This window comes from Prenolepis imparis, unplaced genomic scaffold (genome assembly GCF_030444845.1).
Source record: "Prenolepis imparis isolate NDT839.2.m4 unplaced genomic scaffold, iyPreImpa1.0 SCAF_4, whole genome shotgun sequence".
Taxonomy (NCBI): domain Eukaryota; kingdom Metazoa; phylum Arthropoda; class Insecta; order Hymenoptera; family Formicidae; genus Prenolepis; species Prenolepis imparis.
This window is the reverse complement of record NW_028141162.1, coordinates 17,603,268-17,624,410: the sequence shown is the minus strand read 5'-3', so window position 1 is coordinate 17,624,410 and position 21,143 is coordinate 17,603,268. Positions and strand designations below refer to the sequence as shown.

Below are 21,143 nucleotides of genomic sequence, written 5' to 3'. Positions count from 1 at the left end.
CTCTTTGTCTTTAAACCACAATTTTAATTTATAGTCGATAAACACACTCTGACTTTCAACGAGAAGATCGTATCGTACTTTTTCATCGCCATAATCTTATCGCCGTGCCATTAGAAAAACAATGTAATCAATTTTTATTGCATCTCTCCTCGATTCTGACTTCCGTAGCTAATTTTCGCAGAGTGCAATAAATGTCGACATTACGCGATTTTATTGCACGGTGATTACTAACACAAGACAAGCATCCACAAGAAAAATTACATAGTGAGTTTATTGCTATTTTAATATTTGATGACTAATGATCTAACATCATTTTTTAAATTATCTCACGATTACGGCTCTTATATTAAGTACACAGATGTGTTTTAAAATTGCTTGTCTATTGTGAAGATTAATATGAGGGTCACTGATAGACGCATGTGCGATTAAATTGATTTTATTTGCTGATTATTGCCGAATTGGGACTAAAACGTACAGAATAAATAATATTTAAGGCTCCTGGGTGCTCACCGCGGCCATATTGGAATCGTGACGTCAGAAGCGAGAAATAACACGTTGAGATGTTTTAGATGCCATTTCTAAATAAAAACATATTTGCATAAAATAACACGTAAGATCTCTTTAATACACTTCTAAAAAACGCCGAAAACTATTCTTTTCTTTTGACAGTCAATCAACAACCGTAAAATGATCGAGATATCAGACTTTGACATGCGGAATGACTGCGCATGTGCAAAGACCAGACGGACTGGGCCTCGTAATATTACATTTTACAGCTGTTGATTGATTATAAAGGGAAAAGGATAGTTTTCGGTGTTTTTTAGAAGTGTCTTAAAGAGATCTTAAGTGTTATTTTATGCAAATATGTTTTTATTTAGAAATGGCATCTAAAAATTTTTAGCGTGTGTTTTCTCGCCTCTGACGTCACGATTCCGACATGGTCGGCAAGGTACCAGGAGCCTTAACAAGAAAAAATTATTTACCTCTTACCGCGCTTGGCTTTTAACTGATTTTGTTAGCCCATTATTTGTGAATTAAAATTTTTTTTACAATATTCGTAATATTTACAATTATTATTTGTTGTAATTTTTTTATATTATTTTTACATTTTTGCCCTTTTTTACTTTTTCTAAAAAACAAATTTTTTAGAATTATATTGTTCTTTTTAATATTGAATGAAAGAAATTGTATATATACTATTTTAAAAAAATTACTTGAAGTTACTGTCATTTAATATTAAAATTAAAATTTGAGAGCTTTTTATTTTTTCGCTACTTATGTGGCTAAAAAATACATATTAAAAAAATAGGATATAAGATAAATATATAATAAAAATTGAGTTAAAGTGCTTTTTTCAGTGCTAATTTTGTATTTAAGTCTATCTCTATATCAATTAAAAGTAGCATATATTGAAGTAACTATCACAAAGTTTATGTTGGCGATATTTAATAAATTTTATATCGTGTGAGAGAGAATAATAATTATATTTATTAATTTTAAAATATTTCTCTCAATCTTTACGAAAATTAATTGTTTTAATTCTTATATTGAAAGGTACTTTAAAATATATATATATAAATATATTCTATAATATTTCAAAATATAAATATTTATCCAGCAAAATATTGTCTAAAAAATTATATATAAATATATATAATTATATATATACATATAGAGAATATATTATATAATTCTTTTTTATCTGCTTATTTATATAGAAAATAATTGAGAAACAGAAGAATAATAATTTTTGCATTGTCATTTAAAAAAAAATTTGCGATTAAATTATACAAATTTTTATATATAATTCTATATATAATTATATATATTTGTATAATTGTGTGTGTGTGTGTGTAAAACTATATTTATTGCAAGATTTAATCTAATCTCAACTTTAAAAAAATTTTTTTCTATAATGCGAAAATTATATATAATTCTTCTGTTTATCATTTAATTAATCTTCTTATTATCTTTTCTAAACAAAGAGTGTATAAAAGAAAAAAAATATACGGGATGACTCACAACCTTTGTTAATGTTTTAATAGCGTAAAGATAAAATGGAGTAAAACAATACGAAGGCTACAATAGATTTTTTAGTTACAATTTTAATTAACATTAATTAACATCACGTTAATCAGCTCGTCGCGATTTTTTCATCTTATGTCGCTTCAAATATTCGGTACAAAAAATCGCAATATAATCGCATATATCTATTGACAATGAGTGCGCTTATGCTTCTCTTTTTCTATGACGTAAAGCTATAGGATCGTATCGAGAACTAATAGTCTTTAATTAGACTCGCGTAATATACGTTTTCGCAATTGTCCCGCGGACATCCGTGTCTAAGGAAATACTTTATAGCTTTCGCAACAAGGATTTCACGTGCTTTCGTTTTCAAGGCGAATCGATGTATGTTACTTAGCCTAAGGAATACGTTCCTCTTTCATTTAATCGGTTTGTCTTTGCTTCACATATTGTATATGACATATAGGACATATTCTGAATACGAAATAATAATAGAAAATAATTATATTAATATTAATTAATTAATTTAATTATATATGTAGATATACATATGATGTAATATTGATAATAAATAAATAATAACGATAAAAAGTAATTTGTATACAAAATATTTGAAAAATAAAAATTTTATAAGTACGATCTTCTAAATGTAGAGAATATGAAATATTATTTATATTTTAAAGATTTTTTTGTATATTATTTTGTAAGTTATTACTTATTATATCCTTTCTAAACAAAACATACGCATAATATTATATTTTAATCTATTTCATAATAATTAAATAATAATAGGCTCGTATAAATTAACAAATTATTTGTTAATAAAATTATTTGGTAAAAATTATTTGGTAATAAAAAAACTATTTTATAATGCTTTAGAGTTTTTCAAAAATACACATGAAATTATTATAAAAAAATTTTTGTTAATATGAACTATTGTACATTTTAAATTTTACAATATGAACTATTTTTATTCTAATGCAACTGCGTGGCATATAAATTCGGTGATTATCGCTTATCGCTCTTTTCAGTTCGTCGTCTTTATTTCAAGCGCGCATATGTATGTGCGTTTGTGTTTGTAGTTTGCATGTGCATCAGGCATAAACGCGCTCATGAATGAATCTACATCTTTGCATTTTGCAATTTCCGATTACGAACTTAGAAAACACGAACTCAACCTCTTTTTCTCGCCTCTTACCGCGTCATGAAAGAACCACCCAATGATTTCCGCCCAAGTTTCTGCAATGCAAATACAAATGTTTCTCCAGGACTCGTTCATTCGCGCTCTTTCTTCAGTTTCTTTAATTTGCAATTTATATTTTTTTTTTATCATATTCCACACATGACGCAACATTTCTATATTGAAAGCAGACGATCGCAAATCAGTTTTAGTACAATCGAATGATATTTGAAACATATTAATACTAGAATTTGGTAATGAAGAGAATTAGAATTTTCTAATAAATGTACACTTGAAAAGTAGTAAAAAATTATGGAAGTTCAAGAATTGATATTTCAGTTAATAATTATGATATCGAGATGTTAAAAAAACAAAAATGAAGTCTGTAGTTTGAGAAAATTTTAGTGCCGATTACGTGGAATGATCAGTTTTACAAATGACAGAGTGAGAACCTGCAAAATTGACAAATGTAAAGTCCACTTTACTGAATTGCACGACGTGAATCAGTTGACGTAGTTCAATGGGATGAAAAGCACGTGAAAATTCAAATTTGCGCTTCTAAAATGCGCTTTGGCGCATTTTAAAGAGACAAAAAGACAAAGAGAAAAAGAAAAAAAAAAGGAAAAACACAGTAAGATTTCAAACAATGTGCCTTTTTTTTCTTATTTCTTATTTTTGTTTGTTTGTCTTTTTTTTTACGCGGGAAAATCCTCATGGATATCATATTCCATTTATCAATTTTGCAGGTTCTCACTCTGTTATTTGTCATTGCAAAATTAATTATTCCACGTAATCGGTACTAAAATTTCCTCAAACTACTGATTTCAAGCTTCATTTTCGTTTTTTAAACACCTCGATATCATAATTATTAGCCGAGTTATAAATTCTTGAACTTTAATAATTTTTTTACTACTTTTCAAGTGTACCGCTTTTTTTGGCCGAGTGTATACTTTTAAATAATATAATGGAAAATATAATAAAGAAACAATGAGAAAAGAATATTATTTTATTTTTAACATTTAAAAATGCAATAGTTCTCGTAATATTTTTAAACATGCATTTACTATTAATTTGCCTTGGCAAAATAATAATTCGGAACTATCTTTAATATTTTAATTATGTAGCTTTTTATTTTTTTTTATCAACATGGTAATATCTTTTGCAAAATAATTGCCCGTAATAAAATTACACATCAAGAGGCAAAACAATGCCTCATGTTTTATGACGCGCACGATAAAACAGTCCGATTACTATTCTATCAATCTTTCGATACGCAATCGAATTCTTCATGTAGCACATGATTGAGAAAACTGTATAAGTTATATTTGCGTATTTTGCAATCGTGCTACAGCACCGATATATATACATCAACTAACGGTATTTAGAACTCGAAGTTATGCATATGATGTAGTATCTTAGAAAATAAATGCAGCAAATCATATATATATGATTCTTTCATACGATATGTAATTTTCTTTCATCATTTAGAATAACATTGATTTGATAGGTAACCATATTAATTTTTCCAATTATTGTTCACGGAAAAACTTTATGTATTAACAATTTTTATACGTGTCAAAAATTTCACTTTTTCTTGTGACATCTCAACTTATATACATTATCGATATATGTATATGTATATGATGTTAGAAAACATGCTAATGGCTTTGTGAAAATATTAATAATTATAGAATTTAAATATGCTTTTTAGTTTTAGATATAGAAATGTATAATTTCACAGATAAACATATATTAATATAATTTTATTTTTCCTTTTTGATTAATAGAATTATCAATAAAATGTTAATATAAATACAATTTTTTTTTGCTGATTTTATTCATCAATTTGATAATCGTTTGTTTGTTTTTTTCTTTTAATAAAATTGTAGAAAAATAGCAATAGCTTTTATACAGATTGCATATAAACGAATAAAAATAAACAATTAATTTTATAACTTATTAAAAGAAAATTAATTTCTATATTGCTTGCATTAAGTTTTTCGAAAAATTATAGAATCTTTGTAAAATTTAAAAAAATTATTACACATTATTGTATATATTTTTATTTTTCTTTTTGATTGATATTATCAATAGAATATTAATAAGTATAAATTTTTTGGGTGGAAATTTTTTAGAATTTTTACTTATCAATTTGACATCGTTTGTTTTTTAATAAAAATAAAAAAAATAACAATAGCTCTTACATAAATTATAGCTCTAAAAATTATATTATTAATAAATTATATTATAATAATATTAAAAAATTAACTTTAATATTGGTATGTATAAATTTTTAAAATTACGGAATTAATCTGTCTTCGTAAAGTTTTAAGGCTTCTGGGTGCTCACCGCGGCCATATTAGAATCGTGACGTCAGAGGCGAGAAAACACACGCTATTTTTTTTTAGATGCCATTTCTAAATAAAAACATATTTGCATAAAATAACACTTAAGATCTCTTTAATATACTTCTAAAAAACGCCGAAAACCATTCTTTTCCCTTGACAGTCAATCAACAACCCTAAAATGATCGAGATATAAGACTTTGACGTGCGGAATGACTGCGCATGTGCAAAGACCAGACGGACTGGACCTCATAATATTACATTTTACAGCTGTTGATTGATTATAAAGGGAAAAGGATAGTTTTCGGCGTTTTTTAGAAGTGTATTAAAGAGATCTTAAGTGTTATTTTATGCAAATATGTTTTTATTTAGAAATGGCATCTAAAAAAAAATAGCGTGTATTTTCTCGCCTCTGACGTCACGATTCCGACATGGTCGGCAAGATACCAGGAGTCTTAAGATAGAAAATGACTAGATGCTCTGTGTTTGTAAGATACGCGTGTTGATTGGCTGTTGTCTTCTGGACTAATTTCCTAACAGCCATGTTGATTGGATCTCTGTATATATTTGTACAAAGGTCGATGACGTCGACGTTTCTTGAATGAAAATTTTTACAACGGAACTTTGCATCGTACTATCTCTGCTTATGAGACACAGATCAAAAATATAAAGATATCACTTTCCTGATATAATTTTGATTTAACGCGAGAGACGTAGAGCAGATATTTGAAATTTTTTATATCATCTTATTTTATTATATATTAGATATAATTTTATATGATATATAATTATTTTGGTTTAAACGCGAGAGACGCGTATTTGAAATTTTTTATATCAGCTTTTATTATAGAAAACATTAAAATATTCTCGTCAATATTTTATACTTCTTTATGCACATTCATAGATAAATTTTTATATTGTTTTACATATTAAAAAAGTTAAAAAAAGATTTTATAGCATAGATAATATTATCGCATATATATAAATATACATATAATTGCATCGAGAGTATAAAAACAAAAAGGAATTATTTTATATATAATTCTGGATGATGTTTATATATACAGATAATGTTAATACATATGTTTCTCTTTCATTTCCACAAATATTTTATGAATAAAACATTATATTATTTTGCTTGGTTATTCAACCCTGCGATTTAAATCTGCTGGATTTTTTAATAGAAAATATATCTTAAAAATTTTATATTATTTTTCAATTATAAGAATTATATGTACAGATTTACATTAGCAAATTCAAAATATTAATTGTTATAAAATGATTTAAACAACACCAAAGAGTTCACAATTTTAGAATACGATAAGATATGGAAGAACGTGAAAAACAAAAATTTATAATAAATTATTTATTATAAGTTATTTATAATATAAAATAATAAATTTATTATAAATTTCTGTTTTGCGCAATGTTGTAAAATATTATTAATTATTAATAATATTAATAATTAATAAATTAATATATTTTATGTTTGTTATATATATATTATTTTATATTTTATATATTTTATATATATTATTATATATATAGTTTTAGTACTACGTGTAAAAATTGCACACACGCATATGCGAAAGGCTCATCTTGTTCGTAAAATGGAATAAATTATCTTTAGCTCGACCTTGATCGCGCGCAAATCACATAGATGAACTCGCGTCGTATATAGCAACACATCGCAAAAGTAGTAGTTATATGTTGTTAACGGATGCGACTGGTATAGAATATAGATGACGATGATGATGACATGCCCCGTGATGATATGGCCTTTCCTCCTGGATCGGTTGGTCGATCGATCGATCGGTCGACTGAAAGAAGCAGAAAAAATGGAAAACACACCGGCGACATTGCAAGGTTGTAGATCGCGATGATGCAATTCATGACGAGACCTGCCGTTTTGTCGTGACTTGTAACGCCTAATAGCTGTTTATATTTCTCAGTGTCAAACGGATACGCCTTACAAGAGCTGTGTCTCGTCAGAGAATTTTGTTGTGGTATGCTTGATGACGATTTCAAAAATAATATCCATCTGGCAAGGTAATTTAACACTAATAAAAAAATAAAAATATTCTAATAAAAATAATAATTAATTAAAAGATATTCAATAATGCTACTTATAATATTAATATATATAACATTTTTTGATAGAATTTTTTTCTTGTCGCTAAATTTATACGCACTAGGATATTCCATTCAAGTTATTGGACATTAGTACAAAAATTTTGTAGATGGATTTTGTGTATAAATTTATTAGAAATTTTGAAAAAATTATCGCAGGAAGAAAATTATAATCATTAGGAGAATTATATGAATATATGTACAAAAATTTCGATAGAGAGCGAATTTGTGCTGAAAGAAAAGAAATTATAATATGATTAGGAGAATTATATAAATATGTACAAAAATTTCATATATTTATTTTTGCAACAACAGTTATAAAAAACTATCCAAATAATACTTAAGAAATAATCTGTTATTTTAATCGTAGGTTATGTATTAGTATAAGAAAGTTCTTAGAATTTTATCTAAATAAATCATTAAAAGGAGATAAACAAAAGTAAACAAATGATAAATAATTATCAATCAATTATGAATCAATTATGAATCAATTTCTGATTGTTGATTGTCTTAATAATATGAGAGTACTTTAAATTCAAATAAAAACATTTTATTATATAAGTTTATTTTTCTAAAAAAAAAAAAAAAAAAAAAAAAAGTTAACTTTGCATTTTAAAGTTGCTTTGCATTTAAATTCATATTTTCACCATTTACAATAAGATACTTATAATGTAATGAGTGTTTACCAGCAAATTATACACAGATGACATAGTATTAACACGTGTTCCAACTGTGCCACAGTGTCACACTTGGCAAAGTAAAAACCTAAATACAACCGTTAAACTTTCCCAGTGTTAATAATATTTTAAAAACTGTTGATGTTTTTATGCGATATTTATACTTTGCCTTGTTATTCTTGTATTTCTATTATCAAACACACATTGCAATAATACTTATTAAATATATTTAAAGTGAAGTTAATTTTACAAGAGTTTATAGATTATTAAGAATTAAAACTCCTCTTATATTTCTTGATCATTAATTATTATCATAATGATATACATTTTTTTTAGAAATATCTTTTGTCTTTGCTTTATTAAAAAAATATATAAATATTCGAAGTATGCGCAACATTAACAGCTGTAATACTGATTATACTAATAAGTACTCAGTGTTTGCTGTTATCTAAATAAAATTATATAGATGATCATCTAGATGAAATTTTGGCGTTATCTTATCTTTATATAGATAATTAAAAAATGTATTATCTATATCTGCATCTTAGATAAAAAACGTGTTATCTTTACTAAATTATCTAAAATAATATTCAGATAATTTGATTTAGAGTTTCATAGCACATGAAAATATTTTAAGTATAGTAGAACTTGAGCAGTAAACGATAAAACTTATAAATAAAAAACTATGAATATATTTTTATATCTCTTTTATAATTTCCATTTTTTTTATTTTACATTACATTTTTATTCATTTACATTTTTTAACTGTGTGTTTACATAAGCGATTTTAAAAATAATATTATCTGGAAGTTATCTAGATGAATCGTCATATAATTTTATCTTTTATCTAGATATTACTAGATTAAAACAAAATCATCCTCATCTTATCTAAGATGAATTTACATATTTTTATCTCATCTTTATCTAGCTAATTTTAAAATCATCTAAGCACAACACTGTAAGTACTATATATATGAAGGACTGTGCATGCGTACGTGCATGTACATACGTAATGTACAGTGAGTGTCAAAAGTTCCAAAATGAATCAAATGAATCAAATATCTCGAAAAATACGTGTTTCAGCAAAGAATGTTTTAAACAAATGTTTTAGGGTTAAAAAATGTATTAACAGATGAAAGTTATTTGACCTTCAAGAGTTTAAAGTCAACTTAAAAATTTTAATAAAAATATAGGAACGCCCATTTGTAAATTGTGAATTGTAAATTTCAAAATTCATAACTTGGAAAATATTAAACGAAAAAAAAATTATTTATTATAGTGTTTTGAAAATGTTTGTTGACGTCAGTTTAAAAAAAATGCAATAAAAAGTGGGGATTCCCCATATTTAAAATAATTTAAATGATCTTAATACAATCTAGAAAAGATTAAGCTAAAATTAGTATAAATAAATTTAAGAAATATTTTTATCGGCTCTCAGTATTTAATAAATATAATAAATAAATTAGAATTAATTTTCGTGCTTGGCTCTATTGGTCGTTTTAAAAAATCATATTTATTTATTATATTTATAAAATTAGTATTCTATGTTCTTTTTGAAACTAACAATAAGTAACTTTTGTTTGAAATATTAAAAAAAATTAAGTGGGACACTTTTTTCGCGCGTGCATGTGTGTGCATTCTGTAATTTCTGTCGTATGTAATACACCAGATGGTAGAAATGCCTTATACATGAATTTATCCATATGCCAGTCATAAATGCATTTTCTATATGTTCCGACATGTGCGATTAAATTAACATGTTGAAGCATTTCTGCGTTCCCGTGTATACTGTAGATTTACATAAATAGACTGAGCGCTTCCGTGTTGAAAGCTTAAAGCAACATTAGTAACAGAGGATAATAGAGAGAATAAGATGTTTTTTGTCCAATTTTGCAGTCGCTTGGAAAAAAGGAAAGACGAGAAGCGAGGTCGCCTCTCACTCTCACTCTCACTCTTCTTGCTTCCCTTATTGTATCTCATTTCCCCCTCTTGGAGATTATATGGCGGAGAAAACCATCTTACTTCTATTTTGCAATCTTATTGTCAGTTGTTGCAGAAGAATGTTTATTAGTTTATTATACAAGTCTATGATTCGCGCGTACCAATTTTTTAAAGACCTGTAACGCTTGACGAATTTGTTTGAGTGGTTAAAAATTAAAATAGGCGAGACATCGTAATTAATAAATGCAAGAGGCAGTAGAAAGATTTTATAAAAATCTATTAAACTAAGAACAACATTTCTTTTTTATTAAATAATTAAATTTTTATTAAATATTATTTAATTTTTATTAAATAATTTTTTTTATTAAATATTCTATTTATAAATATCTTTATAATTCACATCTCGCAAATTTATTAGTTGTCTTATATAACTATCTTGTATGTAGAGAAACCGTTCAATTGCCAATGTTATTTGCATGTTACTGATATCTATTGATTCGTAAATGTTTCTTTTACCACAAAAAAAAAAATATTAATGAAAATGTTCGTATTCTTCTCAATAATTTTTTTTTCAGTTATGAATTCTTTGACGAATTTAGAGCCATTAACAACAAGTTTAATTTTCTATATTTAAATCAAGACTGGATAAATTTATTATAGAAAGATTTATATAAAATTAAGTTTTATCCTGATAAAATAAACAGACTATTATTATTCTTATTCGAATTATTAAAGATTAGATGAGATGATTAAGATAATTCGACAAGAGAAACTAATGATTGACTTTTAGAGGATAAAGTTGATGGTCTTATAATTTTTTCAGATATTTAATTAATATAATATCATTATTTGTATAGAGATTCAATCTCTTTATCATACTTTGTTTAACGTCAGTACTGGCAGTAGACGGATTATAAAATGATAAAATATAAAATGATAAAAGAGATATATGACGTGATTATGTGAAAAATCTCTGAAAGGTCAAGTAGAAAGCGGAAGTAGCAAATCCCGTAAAGGAAAGTGACGCTTGTGAATGCCACGATAAATAATTCACCTCATCTCTCTTGAGTGAAACAATACTCGTCTCTTTTAGAAAAAAGATGAGCTCTTTTCTCTCTTTTCTTTCTCGCGCTCCGACCTTTGCCCTGTTCTTTAAAGAGATTAGATTAAAATCACTATTATTATCTATTTGTTTTATTGTTTTATTGTCTGTCCGTCTTCTGATTTACGTCTTAATGTCTTTCAGAACGTTTTCAGCACTTGACAAATATATCTAAACTATAAATATATCAAATGATGTTCATCTTAGACAGTTTTATGAATTATTGAATGTGTATCTTTATATAATATTTCGAAGATGATTTGAAAGGGGACTAAAACATTTAAATTCTAATTTATGAAAAACTTTTTAATATAATATATTCGTTTCGCTTCATTTATTATGTTTTAGCTTTTATTTGTCACTTCATTTCTTTCCTTTGTGTACATTAAAAAAAATTTGTTAACTTGACTAAATATTATTTTGTCAATAAAGAACATATGGAAATATTTAAATTAATTATAACATATTAAATCTAACAAAATGTATATATTTGACTTAAATACTAATATATGTTAAATTAACAAAATAGTAATTTAGTTGAAAGGTTTAGTCAAGTGAACAAATTTTGTTTTCAGTGTATTTATGTGATATTATACACATATAAACATATATATGTGTGTATGTATCTTGATTTATTTATTATTGTCGCAGTTTATTATTTTTACATGTATAATCTCTGCTAAAGTACTAGTAATATTGGATATCTTATATTGACACATGTATATATGCTTACAATTTTATGTATGTCGCATCCTACTTTAGAATCACATGCCCTACATAACACGTTAATATCGCTTAATGGCTTTTAATGTATCCGACGGTGATCAAAAAAGTTGATTATCGAAGTCAGGTATTATAAATCGTGAATTACGATTACCTAGTTTGCTGTTCCAGATATTTATGATCGACAAGTAATGATATTTTAAATTCTAAATATATATAAAGTTTAGTTTGTGATATCTTATATAACATTTGTTATTATTTTATCTAATTATTTAATAATATTTTGCAAATGTTGGCGCAACAACTGTAGATGTAACAGAATATTTTAATTATTAATTATTTATTAAATATATTAATATATTCTTTTACATTAAAATTCATATTATTATTTTACATTAAATTTTACATTAATTTAATCTTTGTAAGCAAATAAAATACAATTTCCTTAATTTTTACTATAAAATAAGGTTTTCTTGCTTTACCAAAATTTTGTCAATCAAAATGTAGAAAATTTTAATATTGGATAATTTATATGAATATTTTTTATGCATATTTATATCATAAAGATTTTTTAGCACGTGAGTCAGCATCTTAAAAATATCACATTTGTCTATTATATTATCTGTGAGATGTTTTACAAATATTTTTTTATTAAAAAAATAAAATTATGATTTTTGATTATAATCTTACGAAAAAATTCCGCCTTTTTTCTTGAATTCTCAATTTCTAATTATGTTTACATATTCGTCGCTTTTTCTTACACGAGAAAATGTAGCATATTCGCATATTGCCGATTCATTCGTTGCAACCATTCTTGAAAAGAATCCATTCTCATGAGAGTCGTAACAATCGTGTGAACTCGCTGTTTGTGAAAAATATAACAGAGACAAAAAAAGTGCTCGATCTGATTTCTATTAAATGCCGGCAAGGTATGCGACAGGACGGATGCAGCGCGAGAAAGTTAGCGAAACTTAGCAACGTCGCGAGAAAATTTGGGAACGAAGATCGAAGAAGAAAAAAATTACAGAAAAAATTATAAAATTTTTTAATATTTTTATTCTTGTAAATTAATTTAATTGAAATATATATCCTTTTGTTGTGTATCTGCAGAAAAAGAGGAGAATGTAAAAATTTATTGTGGAGAAATTGAGATAGTTGTGTATTTTTAAATATTATATAATTTTCTTTTGAAATATTTCAAGTTTATGTACATTCGCGCCATTAAATTTCATGTATGAAAAAGTAGGAAAAAAATCTGTTATACCAGGTGTCCCATTTTAAAGGACCCACTCAAATATCTCATTGTCAGAAACACTGCGTTAAATCGAAAAATGTTTCCTACAAAAGTTGTAGGGTTTCGAGGGGGACATAACATAGTAATATTTATTTGACCTTGGGCGGCGTCTCTAAGGTTAGTGAAGGTTAACCTTAAGTGAAGGTGAGAATGAATTTTGAAGAAAATAAAAAAATGCTTCGGATAAAAGTTGTTCAAATTAATTAGTAGAAAAAGATGTTATAATAAAAAATATGGGTTTCCATTTAAAAAATTTATTCTCACCTTCACTTGACTTTGGAGACGCCGCCCAAGGTCATATGAATATTACTATGTTATGTCCCCCTCGAAATCCTACAACTTTTGTAGGAAACATTTTTTGATTTAACGCAGTGTTTCTGAGATATTTGAGTGGGTCCTTTAAAATGGGACACCCGGTATAATGTAATATATGTCTATACAATAATTTTTTTTATATTAAGAAAAAAAAGAAAAATACAAAAAGTATTGTTCTTGTGAGATAGATAAGTCAAGTTTATTTCCGAAGTACACACAATATTTTAAAATGTTCATTATTATATGATATAATGATCAAAAGTTACAATTATTATATCATACGAAATTTATTCCCATCAAATTATGCGCGTTTTGTATTCTTAATAAATTATGCTCGGCTATTTTCGTATATTAAATTTACTTAAAATGTACCTTAAATGCACCTTTTTTGGAATTTCCTGCAAAAACTAATATTGCAATTTCATATTATTATACGCTCAACTCAATCGTCTGTTTCTATAATCATATCTTTTAAATTGCAAAAATATGAAGAGAGTTATGAAATTATATATTATATAAAATTCGGATTATTTTACATACCGCAGCAAAATACACAGTATTCTCAAATTTTTTTTAAAGAAAAAAATTTGTTAATTTTATATTTTACTAATTAAATTGAAGTAATGATAACGACAAGAACATGCTTTCTTTTTCAATAGGCGAAAGTTACATCTAATTAAATAAAATCTAATGCAATAATTAAATGAGCACATTACTTCCTCAACGCATTACACAGTATTTTGCATAAGTATATGTATGCGTCTACATGTACATGTGTATATTACATGAACATACTGATTATGATCCGTTACGAGCCATAGACCATAAAATTGAAAAGTAAATTAAGAAGCTTAACGAACATTAAAGAGAAAATAATTGCAGAACTTCTTAGAATAAGTTTTACATGTACTTTAAACAGAAAGAAGCTAATGTTTAATACAAAGCTTCAAATATACATTTAAAAAGATTTTTATGTATATATACATATATATTAAAATGTGTAACTATAAATTTAAATAATTAAATAATAAAAAGAAGTCTACTCCATTTAAAAACCAATGTATAGAAAAGTTTTACATTTTATCTCATCTAAAAAATAGTTATACAGAAATGTATTGTTTTGATGTATATTTTATGGCTTAATAAATAAATCTATACATTTTTTACAAAAATAATAATGCATAATACAATTGTGTATTTTACTAAACATTTGTGTATATATGTTTTGACATAATTATAGATGCAAAATATATATACATATATATATCATATAAGATATACTTTTTTATATGTATAAAACATATTTTTTTTCTGTTTAATTGTTATTTTTTATATAAAAAAATTTTAATTTGTTAAGAGATTATTTTATATTTCTATGTTAATATATTTGTAGCATAATTAATATGCATATGTAAAAGAGTTATATTAATTTTTAAAATAATAAGTATAGATTCATAAAACAATTCATAAAGTTTGTTTATTATTGCGCATGCTTTTGCAATAGCATAATTATACGTAACTGAATTTTATTCGCTAAATAACAATTTCAATTATAAAATATATTTTATTTCAGGAGCAGAGAGGAGAGATCATCCAGCATGGTTCTTACTGTGACGGAGGACACTCCGGCGGATATGCTGGCCGGAAGTATGGAGCTTCTGGTCCAACTGCCTCACGATCATCGTCATACACAGAGGCTTACAGTGTTAAGAAGGTACGTTTACAAAAATTAAATTATATTTACGAATTAAACAATCAAACACAACGACATTCTTATTAACAATATTTCTTTGAAACAAAATTCAAGAACAAAATCTGTTATTAGTTCTTATATTTTTTAAATTAATTTTATTACCCTAAATATAATTTATTGCCCTAAAAGAATTACACATGTAAACAAAATATTAATAATATTAATAATTGATGAACATTAATTGTTATTAATGAAAATTATAAATGAAAAAATATATTATCAAAAATTGATATAGAATATCAACACATATATGATACATAATAATTATTTTAATTTCTTTTGTGTCGACTCTTTTCATATATGTATATTAGAAAAAAAATATAAATTTAATTTTTATAAAACAAAAATGATTATACTGTGGAAAAGTCTCTCTCTCTCCCTCTTCTTCTCTCACTTTTATATCTTCTTGTTTTTTCTTTTTTGTCTTTTGTCTCTCTCTTTCTCTTTTCCTAATCATATGTACGCATACAAGTAAATTGATAAAACATATATAGATGTATATACGTTTAAGTTGGAAATTAGTCACTAAAAAATACAGACGGTGTATACATATAATATGTATCTGATATTAAAAAGTTACTATAGAATTATACAATATATTATTATTTAATACTACATTATAATGCAATTATGAGATAAATAAAGAGATAGATCGATAAACAGATAAGTATATAGATAGATAGAAAGATAGACAGATATTAGGTAGATAGACGGACAGATATATAGATAAATAGATAAATAGATAGATAGATAGATAGATAGCTAAATGGAGAGAAAAAGGAAGAGGAAGAGAAGGAAAGAAGAAAAGAAAAAAAGAGAAAAAAAGGGAAAGGGAAATGAAGAGAAAGAAGAGAGATAGGAGAGAGAGAAATAAAAAGATAAAGCCTGGGCTGATGTTATTATGAAATATAGCTGAATAAAAACCAAAATCGTGGTCTTCTTGACTATATTTTCTTGTTCATATTATGTAAGTGCAGTAATTAAGGAAAACTAAAGTATTAAGAATTGTGTGATATCGAAATTTATAGGTTTGTGTACTAAGTAAGGAAATAGGATGACTGCTTATCTTGTTATAACGTCGTTCTGTTATCGCGATTTCATCGCTATTTCTTTCGAGAAACTAGTTCATCGATTTAAAATTAAGTTACAATAATTTCAAACTTAAATTCAAATTTAAGTTGCGTCAAATGGACTGCTTAGATTATTTTATTGACAATTTTCGATTGTTTCGAACCTAATAAAAGCTTTGACGAAGAAACGTTCTTTCATTTATTTAATTTAATTTTTTCAAAATTAAAAAATATTTTAGGAACCATTTCATGCATATATAGCGTAAAAATGATTTTTATTATAAATTGCAAATCTAGCAGAGATCATTTTTTTGCCGTAATTTCTAATTAGCTAATGTTCGTCAAAATAATATAAATTTGAAGAAGGGAGAAAAAATGTATAGAATTATGTATAGATTTATGTTTACATAATTAAATATGGGCAATTTTATTTACTTTTTCAAATTTTAATTTTTCGAAAAAAAAATTATTTTCTTATATAAGGGCATTGTATTAATTTCTACTCTCTATAAATTTTATAATACCTGATAATTATTATTGGCAATGGATTAACAACTTAATTGTATTTAAGATTCGATTTAGCCTATGTATTAATATTTATATATATTCCTACAACGAATTATACGTCTTCACACGACCTTCCCTTGTTCCGTTACCAATTTCTATATTCTTCGTATATTTTTCGATAAAATAATTCTGCATTTGTACTTTGACGAGGTGACTATTATAATACGCACTTATAAAAAATATTATAATAACATATAAACGCAACTGAATGAATCAATGTGCTTTAAGAAAAAGGATTGCACTAAATATTCCGCGTAATTAGAATTTTTTAATGCTGTACTTTTGTGACAGACTATGTATATACATATATACATATAGTGAGTTTAATTAGAATTACTTATATATAAGTGATTCTAATTAAATCAAAGAAAAAGATCGCGAATTGATGTGTGTTTCTGTTGAAAATGACCAATATATATATATATATATATATATATATATATACTAGGGTGGTCGTTATATGGGTTTTTTCAGAATTTTAATGTTGGATAGTCGTAAATCGGCTTTAAATGTGAAAAAAAAAATCTCTAATTTTTTCAGATTTTTATTTTGAGTCCTGAGTCTCCCTGTTGGCACGTAATTTTCATTTTCATTTAAAAAATATTTATTTAAGTTAGTTCTAATCTAAAATAGCGACATTTTATGAAATACGTTTCATTGCCGTGAAAATATTATTTTACGGAGTAATCAATATATCGATTAATTTATTATTTTCCATTGATTTTTTTTGTTGAAGATATAATTTTTTTTTGTATTCTTTTTTAATACAGCTTATTTTCTTGTATTGGTAGTCCTGATGATACATTGGGCTTTTGTTTTAGGTATTTCACATGAGAGCTTAATATCTTAACACCACAGTTCTGCAGCTGCTTCTGTCATCAATTTTTTTTCTGTTATCAATTTTTTTCTAAAAAAAAAAAAAATTATCGAAAATTTGCGCTTAATCATTGAGCACTGGAATGGAATTCCCTACACATCTTTTTCCTATATAATCGAAAATAACGACGATTTAAAGTTCAATGAAGATTCAAAAAAATATAAGATACGTCGTTATATTGCTTGAAAAATGGATAAAAAATAATTAACTGAATTAAAAACACCCACGACTCGTGTGGAATAGCCCATATACGATTTTTGACTATCTTTTATGAAAAATTGAATAATTTTGTTCACTACTTTTGCAGCTGACTCCATCTAGAACTGAAGTAAATTAGTATTTTTTTCAAATTATTAAAAAATATATAAATAATATTTAAATAACATATAAATTAATAAATAAATGAATTGATATAAGAATATAACATAACACACAACTCGAGTGAAATACCCCGTATACAATTTCATGCTATACCTCACGGCAGCGAAACTTATTTAAATCAGGTTTGTTGATTCTATTTTTAATCTAAAAATTACTTAAATTGGTATTTTTTTAAATGGAAAAAATCCACGTGCAAACAAGGAGACTCAGAGCTGAAAATAAAAATCTGAAAAAATTAGAGAATTATTTTTTCTACATTTGGAGCTGATTTATGACCATCCAACATGATCTTCCATTTAACGACCACCCTAATATATACACATACACACAGTTCAATGTTTTGAATTTTTAAATTATTTTTCATATTTGTAACACACACACACACACACACATTATACATATACATATATATAATACTTGATTTGTTTCTAGCGTATTTGTAGACGCAGATTATATACATATTTTTGTCACCTTCGAAAATGTTATTGTGAACAAATATTGACGAAAAATAATAAGGAGATTCGAGACATTAAACAGATTTGAACTGTGTATATTTATCATTTTCAACCGAAACATACATCTATTCGCGACCTTTTTCTTTTATTTAATTAGAATCACTTCTCGCGTGATTGGAAACACATCTTTTCTCCGTAAAACACGATCGGTGATAGTAAAAAAGGGACATCATATCGACGATGGAAGTACCAGAGCACTGGATAATGAGATATTATAATCTGAAAACTGCATTTGCAGAATGCAACGCTTGTGATACAAAATTTAAAATTGTAAGTATGAAAGAACCTAAAAAACACATTACTAAAGAACATATAATTCCGCGAGTTGGAAGCTGGAAGCGTGTGATGTGGAATGTTTTTTACATAACAAGAGACAAAAACGCAAAGTGTAAAATATGTGAAGCCACATATGATAATGTGTCACATAGTGCTTTGAAGCGAATGATACATCATTTAACAATCCATGTGCAGCGACAAAATAGAGCACAAAATAGACATGTTAACGAGTGGCTAGAGAATACTAGAAACTATCAACTAATTACAGTTGATCACGTTAATAAAAAAGAATGCCAACATTGTTTTAAGAAGTATAGAATAAACGTACGGAAATCAACTTTATTTGGGCATTTGATCAAATTTCATAACATTACTCCTCCAGAAACAATAGAATTTAGATATAGAAGATGAATAATGGCTGAGAAATGGTAAATTTTAGCAGTATAAGTTTTATGATTGATAAAATATTACTGTTTTTTATTTCTTTTCAATTACTTGCATGCACTTTTATGAAAAATAAGCACATTAAATTCAAATTAACACTTTTATCATAAATATTATAAATATTCGAATCAACTGTATAGCATACATTTATATTTTAAAAGCATTATGTATAAATGTTTAAATATCAATCTTGTTTAGTTAATCTTATACTTAAATATGATAATTATCGATTTATAATTCAAATAAAAATATATATATTTATATAAGCAAAGATCTTTTTGGATCCGGAAAATATTTAGACTTGTATTCTTGAGTTCTCTCGAATATATGAATCAGATGAAGTTTAATAGTAACAATTTGGATCTGTTAATTAAACAACGCACATAATTAAAGAAGAACTTTGTAACATTGATTATTCCAAATTTTTAAATTAATTTAATCATTTTGTATGTAAATATAGATTAACAAGTCGTGAAGGTTAAAGGTTCGACAACATAGACGCAAGTTTCGAAAGAAATACTGAAGACAATACATTATTATGAACATTAACAGTTATAACAGCATTTTTTGTTGTAATGACAAATCGTCTCCCGAACAAACTAAGCATTGGAAAATAAGACAAAAAAGAACTGGCATATTTGACAAATTTATCGCTTTATCATTATAATATATAGCGTAAATAAATTTTAGAATAGAATTATATCAAATCAACTGCAAACTTATATTTTTTAAATTATTTCTTAATTAAACATTATTACACAGACATTAATAAATGTCTTTATCTAGATATCCGTCATTTTTTAATAAATTATATATAACATTTTGTATAATTTATAATTATATATTCTACAAATATCCATCATTTTTAAATGTATTTAATATCTTGTATAATCTATAATTATATAATCAAATATATGTACAAATATAATATGTAGGGTGAAATAATCTTACAACTGTATCAAAATATCTGCAATATATTTTGTTAACTGTATTTTCTAATTAAGCATCGCCACACGTTAAAAAATATCTTTTATCTAGATATCCATCATTTTTTATGTATTGTATATAATAATTATATTTTATACAACATATTTTTTATATAACATATACCATATTTTATATAGCATATGTGTATAACATATTATATAATATGTTATATATAATATTATGTATATTATATATAACATATTTTATATATATATATATATATATATATATATATATATATAATGTCTAATGTACAATTACATTTTCTACAGAAATAATTTTAACAAAATGTACTAATAATGTATATACATATTTTTATAAAAATTAAATTTTAATTTGTTTAATATGTGTTCTTATGCGATGCTATAAATGTAAGAAGAGAAATATAAAGTTTATACGTTGTCATTAATAAAATAATATTTTACATAAGCATAGTAATGTATCTTGTGCTAATACCAAGCAGTTGCTATATCAAGCAATTCATACAATTTGCAATAGTATCAGTTGGACGTTAATGACTTAAATAATCTCAAATAAGTGA

The 21,143-nt window shown here is 25.4% G+C and overlaps 1 protein-coding gene across 5 annotated transcripts in view; it reads left to right on the top strand.

Moving 5' to 3' along the window:
- Positions 1–21,143, top strand: part of LOC145934633 (uncharacterized) — a 54,113-nt gene that overhangs the window by 14,035 nt on the left and 18,935 nt on the right. For 4 of the 5 annotated variants that reach the window (XM_083035216.1, XM_083035219.1, XM_083035218.1 and 1 more), the window contains one exon: positions 15,306–15,446. In XM_083035216.1, coding sequence (XP_082891342.1) covers positions 15,306–15,446 — 141 coding nt within the window. Of the gene's footprint in view, positions 1–7,262; positions 7,417–7,502; positions 7,600–15,305; positions 15,447–21,143 lie in introns of those variants that run through there. The other variant, XM_083035215.1, reaches the window with a different exon arrangement.